This window comes from Apteryx rowi, unplaced genomic scaffold (assembly GCF_003343035.1).
Source record: "Apteryx rowi isolate R43461 unplaced genomic scaffold, aptRow1 scaffold_19, whole genome shotgun sequence".
NCBI lineage: Eukaryota > Metazoa > Chordata > Aves > Apterygiformes > Apterygidae > Apteryx > Apteryx rowi.
Genome location: NW_020448196.1, coordinates 4,713,006 through 4,722,212, shown reverse-complemented (window position 1 = coordinate 4,722,212; position 9,207 = coordinate 4,713,006). Strand labels below are relative to the sequence as shown.

General features: G+C 44.8%; 1 protein-coding gene across 2 annotated transcripts; it reads right to left on the bottom strand.

Moving 5' to 3' along the window:
* Positions 1-4,545: 4,545 nt before the first annotated feature.
* Positions 4,546-9,061, bottom strand: TMEM250 (transmembrane protein 250). Of its 2 annotated transcripts, none has more exons than XM_026062233.1 (3): positions 8,765-9,061; positions 7,426-7,620; positions 4,546-5,293 (listed from the first exon to the last, which is right to left on the bottom strand). In XM_026062233.1, the coding sequence occupies exon 3, from the start codon at positions 5,158-5,160 to the stop codon at positions 4,741-4,743; it is 420 nt and encodes a 139-aa protein (XP_025918018.1). In that variant the 5' UTR covers positions 5,161-5,293; positions 7,426-7,620; positions 8,765-9,061; the 3' UTR covers positions 4,546-4,740. The 2 variants fall into 2 exon arrangements, with proteins under 2 accessions (XP_025918018.1, XP_025918017.1); XM_026062232.1 differs by having other exon boundaries at positions 7,438-7,620.
* Between the last annotated feature and the right edge of the window lie 146 nt (positions 9,062-9,207).

Genomic DNA, 9,207 nt, shown 5'->3' with positions numbered 1-9,207 from the left:
TAGGCGGTGATAACAGCAAGCAGAGGAGCACCTCCTACACACAGGGGGATGCGGGCTGCTCTGTCCACACACACGTTTCCCTAGGAGGTCACGTCCAGCTCAGCCTGCAGTGGTCCCCTCCGGGCTGGCTGGCTGAAGCCTGTGCCTCCGCTGGCTCCGACCTTGCCAGTCACTGCAGAGCAGGACAAACCCTGCCCAGTGTCTATTTTAGGATTTTATGCTGCTGCGGATCGTTGTAGTACTTTTCACATAAAAACAATAGGAGTTATAAAGTCCTTCATAGTAGGAATATTCCTCTTTATTCCCCATAGGAATAACAAATCGTCACAACTGTGTTCTAAAACAACATAGCGCTACACCGCAAGCTCGGCTCCACAGGAGGAGGAGAGCACAGGCAGCACTTGTACTAATTAATTGACACACACCCCAGCACCAAGCAACAATTCCTTCGAATCACTCAAACGCACGTGATGGGTGACACAGCCTGCTTATTAGAGCAAAGGACCAGGAGTCAGAAATCCGTGTTGAACTCCCGGCTCCCCTAGTTAATCATTACTGAGTGACCCTTCTTGGAGGTCAGAAGAGGTGTTTTACTCACCTCTCGGTGACGTTTCTGCGGCACAACCCCAGAAGGCCTGATTCTCCTCCGCCGTGCACTTGCTCTAACCATTCGCACCAGTGCAAAGGGACGAGGAGGAGGATCTAGGCTATCGTATCAGAAAGACACCAGCATCACGAGACAAAATTGTTCCTTTTTCTTCACAAACAATCAATCCATCCACATGTTAAAAAAATAAGTTTAATGCAAGTGGCATGTTTCATACAGAATTTAACAGGCACCCAAAACACCAGCTGCTTTCAGGCTGAAACCCGAACACTTCAGTCTTGTTCGTACATTCACAGGCCAGACAGGCCAGGGCAGTTTGGCCAGCGCTCCCCCCGTCATCCCCGCTCCTAAGGCCGTGCGACAAAGCTGGAGCTCCTGCGTGGCTTAAGCGCCCGGAAAGCTTCGGAGCGTGCAGGAGTCGCTGGGGAAGCTCTCCAAAGGGGCAGGCCAGGCTCTGCATGGGTCCCGGACGGACACATTCACCCAAATTGGTATTTCTAGAGTTTTTCTTAATTATTCGAGGCCGTTTTTAACCCACCCAGTAAGTATAACTGCAGGACGTAAAGCTCAAACATGGCAAGGAAAAAAAAACACGAGAAGGAACAAACTAGTTGCTCTCATCGTCCAGAGCGGAATCAGCATGACAGAACACTAAAATTGGAAATTTCAAAAGTTTTTAAAGTTACGGCCATCTAAACAATAAGGCAGGATAGTCGTAGCAGATTTTGGAGCCTGATTTGTCCTTTCAGGCAGTGGTGAATTTGGAAAGAGTAACAAATCCAAAAGAAAATGAACTTCCCCCGTGGGACGTAGTCTGCAAGTACCTGCTTAATAGGAAATATTTCTGGCAAATAACATAAGCCACTTTTTTGACTCTTGAAAAGCAGAAAGTGCAGCTTCTGTCCCTGTTTTCTTATTTGTTCTATTCTACTAAGTTTACTTTTTCCCCCTCTATTAAAAATGCCATTTTTTCAATTAAAAAAATATATACAGGAAGAAAAACACACCTTATTCTTAGCACATATTTAATATAATATTTATTCTGTCTCTCCCTCCTTCCCTCCATTGTGGCTTGGCTCTCCTTAGTTTGTAAGGAACCTTTTGAAACCCAACTTCTTGAGAAAAAAATATTTTGGCAAAGTGATCTTAAATCTTAAAAAAAAAAAATCTTAAATTTAAAAAGCACTGAATTTAAATTCTGAATCATTACCCAGACTTTACTTATCCTGCAACCTCCTGGGAATGCTGTGAACATTAATTAGCACTAGCTGGAAAACGCTCTGAAAAGTGCCGTAAAGGTGCCAAACATTGCTCTAGTCATGTAGATCTAAAATGTTCAAATTATTACATCATAAAACAAGTCATTTGAAAATTAATTCCTCTTCCTTGCCAGCATGACTTCAAAGGGACCTCGTTTCCCCTGCTACACTGGTAGGACCAGACCACCTGAGCACTGCTAAGTACCCAAGTGCTAGTAATGACCAAGAATGAGAGTATATGCCTCCATAATGCCTCCAAGGCCTCCTCCTCAATTATTTAATCTTCAAGTTGCCTGTCTTTTTGTGGAATTGCAGACTCAAGTGAAAAGATTCAGGGCATTCCGACAGTAGACATTTGGCAATATTTGTAAGAGAAAGGGGAAATCACTTTCCAGTGTCTTCTAAGCAACTTTTCCCCAAGCCCTCTCCTTCTTTTGACTTAGCAAACACTAGTTTTTTTTGTGATTTGATGAGGACATTTATTTTCCCTTGGTATGCACTACTGAATCTGGATGCAGAGGACTGGCAGGAAGTCTGAGCAGTAAAGCACTGCAATACGCTGCGGGAGGAGCAGGGGCTGGGACTGCTGCAGGTAACACCCAACAGCTGAAGCAGGCAAGAGGGGGGAGCACAGCAGCACCCACATCCACCACCAGTCACCCTTTCACTCGTTATTTGAAGGAGTGCCAAAATACAGCCACCCCAGGGTGAAACAAGGTCTTACCATCTGACCTGCCATCGGTTTCCATGCTGTGACTCCAAAGACGACACAGCCTGGGAACAGGGGGAGGCGAGGGAGAGCTGCTCTCCGCTGTGCCGTGCTGGTCCTGGCTGGTCTCTCCCTACACACCAGAACAGTGCACAAGCCAGGTGTAATGTATGTTATCTGCAGAAGTTCTCCAACAGAGCCACCCCAGGAATCCCAGCTGGCGCACCCAGAGCTTCAAGGCCCTAGGCTGACAGCTGTACTGGGGAGGAGGAAAGCACTGGGCTGGGAATTACTGGAAATCCTCTCTGTCCACAGAATAAACTGCAACTTGGACCTGCAGGTCACTGAACCCCGAATTTGGGCTGCCCTTCTATTTTGGAAGTTGATATAAGAGCTAGAAACTATTGATATAACAAGAGACCCATGAAGGTGAGGAGTGCAGGACAGCTGGCAGGTAAAACAGCAGTCCAGGGCGCACTCCCAGAACAAAGCTCTGGGGAACAAGTCCAGGGAGCTCTACAGTTACGAGGAAGCTTCCAGACAACGCAGTTTGTGACATATCACTGACACTACTTTTCCTGCAGAAACAGCCTTTGGCTCTCACAAGGCTAATCTAAAGATCACACCACCATGGCCCATTATTTATTCAGTTCTATGTGTTCAGTCTGCATTATCTGTAATGTCTGATAACGACATAATTTCTTGTTTTACTTTAGTTTAGGACTTTAGACAGAAGCTTCCTTATTTTGCATCCATAAGCCTACAAATCAAAGTACATCAGCAAAAGACCCCAACATTCACAAGCTGCAATATTAAGCATCGTTTTTTGTTTGTGTTCATACTGGCTTTTTTCTCAACCACATTCATATCTCGGATCAAACAGATCATAACAGAACAGTCATGTATTACCAGTCTTGCTTATTCCACCATGATTACTGACACTAGTGATTTCAGGGCAAACAGAGTGCCTGTCATTTTGAACAACTAATTTTTTTATCAGTGCACAGTCAAGAACATGGGGAGAGGGACAATACTCCATCAAAAGAAAAAGCAGAGAGAACCAAAGAAAACTTCAGGACGGGTTCTGGACTCCATAAATAAAGAGTTACTTAACTGACTGCAGAGGAACAGTCTGAGACCAAGACCAGTAAAAACAAGCTTAATGCTTAACCCTCTCCTTGAGCTGTTAGTAAAGCTCTCTGATGACCCAACTCTCATTACTGGAAAGGTAGGAGAGCTAGTGTTCCCTGTAATTGCAGAGAATACACACTGCCATTTCAGATTTTGTTCCGCTTTCAAGCTCTCCTAGGTAAGACAGTCTCATCTCATCATAGTCCAGCAGACAGAAGTAACTCTGGAAAAAACAGGAACAAATCAATTCAGCAAAGAGCCAGAACCAAATACCGAGATCTACACATTATGGAAGGTTGCAGTGGGTTCCCCATAATCACTGGGAAAAGATAACTTATTTGCTATGCCTGGGAATTTCGAGCACATGACATTGAACTCGGCTCCCATCACTCCAATGGATTTTTTCTGTTAGGATGAGACTCTATTACTCAGCACTAACTGCCTGAAAAGGACAAAGCCATTCAAAGCTATATAGTCACATCAGAGTGAACAAAACGATACAGCGGGTAGAATGCACGTCTTGCACAAATCTAGGGAAAAAAAAAGTGGTTGAATTTGGCCCCATATTCCTAGTATGCAAAATGCAAACTACATAGAGAAGGGACGGCCCTGGGAAGTGGGATACATACTACATGCCTAAGACACTAAGGAACATTCTTAGAAAAAGGGTGAAGATGGATTAAGAGGGTGGGGTGCAAAGTTATCTGGGTTCTAACCTCCAGATAAATCACTGCCTTCTTCATGCCCACAGGAATACAGGAGCAGCAGCAAGGTAGGCTCCTATGGACTAAATGAAATTTATATTAACTTTCACTGTGCAAAGAAAACAAAACACCCAATCAAGTGTTGCACTTTGATAACCAAAATGGCACCTCAATCCTCAAAAAAATACAAATTCCAGAGACATGTACATTAATTTATCAATAAAAAGTAGCACTGATAAATAAATTAATTTATATAAAAAAGGAAAAGAGGATATTCACACATTTTGGGATAGAAGAATCACCTTCTCTGCCCACATGCGCTAGTTTTATTTACATATCCACAAACACCATGAAACACCATCCCAGCCCGCCCACTAGCAGCATGGTCACATGAATTCCATAGATGAGCAGTTCATTCATTAAGCTGAAGTCTACGCGCCTTCGCCCCAGTAAGAGGAGGATGATGGAGAGTTTGTACTGGAAACGCAGAAAGATCCGGATGCCAAGGTACTGAAGGCAAAACAAGATAGAGAGTGCCACCCAGAGGATGGAGGTAAACAGGCTGCAGCTGAAGTACAGCAGGAAACGAATGAATCCATACATCCATCGGGATTTGAGATAGATGTCAAAATTGTTGTACTTGGTGCGCACCAAGTGAGTGGTTCTTACCGGGCCACAGGCCGAATGCAGGCAGGTCGTGTGGGGGCCGTGAAAAGAACGGACCCGCCGGGGAATGGGGATTACAGGCATCAGGCACCCCACTGGTGACAGCGTCCCAGGGCAGGATTTACAGCGCACATATCAAATATCATCCATGAACATGGAAGAGATCCAACAGCCTGGGAACGCTAACTCTCTGCTGAATTTCCAGGAAGGAAGAGACCTGCAGGAAGGCAGAGAAGGAAAATACATTTAAGTAGTCCCAGCGGGAAGATACACAAGCAGGGTGGATGCTCTCCAGCTTGGTGGCTACTCACAGCTGCTTCACAAAACCTCAACTCTCCTTACAAAAGTACTATTAACCAGACAAACACGTAGAAATACAATTTTGTTTCCATCATCACTACACCAGAATCCAAGAAGTGCCCTATTAGCATGCAATTTCAGTGCCAGTCATAACCTGTTAACCTTTATACTGTTAATGGAGGAAAGACAAGAACTCTGGGAATTATCCCAGCTAATTCAGAGGTCCTCCTCAATCAAACAGGAGACAGGCCTGCAACAGTCCTTGCCTATGCAAGGAGTAATATTAAAGTATGTGTTTGCATTTGACCGGGTTTCATTTATTTAAAAGCAGCTCTCCAAGTGCTTTTGCAAATGAATTCTACAGTCCAGACAGTGGTGATTCTAGACTGCTGCTCATTTCAAAACTTGGCAAAGCTTCACCAAATAAACAAACTGAAAATAATGGAAGGTTTTGCAAGAACAATGAGGTAATAATGTTTTTCGCACTTTACAGGATGTACCTCCCCTTGCTTAGATGAGTCTTGCAGTCTCACAGTCATTGCATCCAACTGCAAGGAGTGTTTCAAAGGTACCTACCATTTTATTTCTCCCTTTGTGACCTACAGAGATAAATGAAATATCTTGATCTTCTGGAGTGTTTAGGATTTATAATCTTAACATCCTTCCACGCACCCATTGTTGTGATCTGACAGTGACGAGCAGTAGACTGTTAGCTGCTCTCTGCTTCACCCCAGGCTTATAATGTGCCAAATTCCGGGAATTATGAAATGACAATACACTCATCAGATAATGTTAGAAAACAACAGGGACTTCCCCAGCCTCCTCGTACACCCAGGCATTCAGACCTGGGCAGATCTTTCCTGACCCTTTCTGCTGAGCAAGAAATACTATTACTATTAAAATTAAAAATAACATATTTTAAAAGTGACTTCAGTAATTTTTACTTTGTTACTACCAAAAGTATTTGCAAGGTAAACTATAAGGCTACAGGAAATTGTATTCGGATATCAAAAACCTTTTCAGATACAATTTGTGTCTTTGAATATGTCTCTTCACTGCTACCTGCCTCAACCTATTTCTGTAACTGCAAATAACCATTCCGACCTCTTCTGTATGGCCCCGGGTTCTAATTCCTTTTCTTTAGTACAGAAATTTTGCCTGTGATCTGTTGGCTCTATATGAATCAGAAGCCAATAAAAAGGAATGTGGATGAACTCACAGCTAAGGAATTTAGGAAACTGAGGTCTGTTCTCAACTAGCAAAGGCCCCCTCACAATTTTACATGCCTCTTTCCCATAATTTCCTGTCTGTGAAGAGGAAATATTAAGCAGTTCAGAGAACTATATTTTGCAAGACATGCAAAGCGGTTAGATACTAAACCAACACCACATAAAAGCAAGACAGTTTTGTGTTTAAAGCATGCAACTGACCATGCTTTCCACATGCTGTGCATATACCGTCCAGTGTTTGTCTTCAGAGTTATTTTTGGAGAAATAAATTAGCAAGTTAAGTTAAAATTCACATACTCTGCATTTACAGCATTTCATTTCTGATACTACAGCCAGTCTGCACAACCTCTTTCATCAGAACATGGAGATACCTAACAATCTTCCAGTAAACTCTTACATACCTACTTAACCTGATTCCCTGAGCAGCCACATCACGATCAGTGGAATCACTAGACCAGCACTCAAGAAGCTCATGCCTAAGCAAGAGAGCACAAACCCCACCTGCATATCTGCTTTGCCCACAAGCTGTAGTTTGCGGGGGCAAAAATCAACACACTGGCTTCATGCCTGTGCCTTCTTGTAGAAGAGTAGGTGTAATTCTCTCTGACAAAATCATTAACAGGTGAATCTGAGAGAACTGCTCAAACAGCTCAGCTGGTGAGACTTATTTTTGTAAACAGCAGCAGCTTGTTCTCTTTTAATGTGCTCATCACATAAACAAACAGCCTTTAGTGGGTTTATGCTCTTTAGGTAAACTCAAATACCAACACTGGAACAGCCACAAACAGAGGGATGTTGTGAGAATTTAAAAAAACACAACCTGAAATATTACATTTTTAATGGTGCTGCCATCCACTCAGCAGAACGTCGATAATCCGCTGCCTTTTCTGGATGCCGCTTAATTCTTGTAATAACAGAAGTGTGAAGTTTTCCTGTGACACCTGGCCTTCTAGGAAGAGTGAAAGAGATTGCTAAACTGCTTCATAGACTCACAACATTCTAGATATGAGTTGATCTAAAAGATAAAATGAGAGATTAAGTTTCAATTTGCTAATTTTACACATTAACAACTTCAAATTTACTAGACTCCTCTCCCCAAGCACGAATTTTTAATCCCATTAAGATTTTAAAAGACAACCAAACACTCAAAAATATACGTATTATATCTTACTGATACAGGCCAGAAAGTCAGCTAGCTTGTGTTCAATGCCATATACAAAGAGGGGCAAGAAAAAGTTACATATAAAGAACTCATGTCAGTCACTTTAATCATAGAACCTTCACTGTTCATCCAGGGCATACAAAATACAACAGAGAGCATAGACAGCCAATGTTTTCAAAACAGAAATATTTAATGGTAGGCCCCCAAATCTGTATATTGGCTCACGATGCCTAGAAATGGAGTTGGACACCTACTCCTGAAGATCTTCTCTTAGGCCTTTCTTTTTCAAAGCACATTACTGAGGCTGGAGAGCTGAATTGGGCCCTTTTTAGACACCACCCTATAGTTCTAAGGATTTCAGCTCTGAAGTATAGACACCTCCATGTCAGCCACGTTGCCATTATACAGAGCATCATATGCATCTTTAATGAGGGTCTCATCAAGAGGCTAGAAATGTGAGTAACTGCTCATTTTGGTGAGTTTTCACTCTATCTTCTTTAAAAATGGACTGTATGATGAGAAAGCTACCCAAATACAGTGCCATTTCTCTTTCTATATAGCACACTCCAGGTAAGGCCTGCTGCCGCTCAGTGTACTCATAATTAGCAAAGGAGGAATGATAGAAAGATCGCAACATTTATGGATGATACAACTATCAGTCAGGACCACTGGGACCAAAGCGTTCCAGAGGGACCCAAACAAGGTTGGGGGCAATGACAAATAAAGGTTGGTGCTGATAAATGAAACCAGGGAGTACCGGAAGGAGGGGAAATTCAAACTCCTCCTACATCCTACAAGATCCTAAAATAAACTACATTAACTCAGGAAAGGAGCCGAAGGCAGGAAACTCAGCGAGGACTTCCCCGGGCCTGCTACCGAGGTCAAAAGCACGATCAAGATGACCAGGAGCCCAGCCGCCAGAGCGGACGGTAACATCACCGCACAGCTAGCGGTGCGCTGCTACCCGCTACGATGGGGGCGGAACAGGGCGACTCACCTCCAGAAAACCGCAGGAATTCAGAGACTGAGAGCAAGGAGCTACCTACCCCCCGGGAGGCAGGGCTGCCGGTAACGGGGCGAGCCCCAAGTGGGGAGCGCTCGCAGGGCTCGCCCTGAACACCCGGTGCTGCCCCGGGAGCGGCCTACGAACCCGGCACAGGGGGCTCTGCAGGCCTGAGGACAGGCCTGAAACCTCGCTGCGACACGGGGCCCGGACCGGCGGGGACACCGGGACAAACCGGGCCCGGAGGTACCAGGGACACCGGGACAAACCGGCCCCGGAGGCACCAGGCCCCAGGTCCACAGGCCTCGGAGGCGCCGGGGACACCCGGGCCCGCAGGCCCCGGGGACACCGGGACAAGCCGAGCCCGCAGGCCCCGGGCCCGCCTCGGGCCCGCCTCGGGCCCGCAGGCCCCGGCCCCACCCGCTGACGGCTGACGG

Bases quoted from the DNA above. Each gene is read 5' to 3' on its own strand.
- TMEM250 (XM_026062233.1), bottom strand. From the start codon at position 5,160: ATGCCTGTAATCCCCATTCCCCGGCGGGTCCGTTCTTTTCACGGCCCC.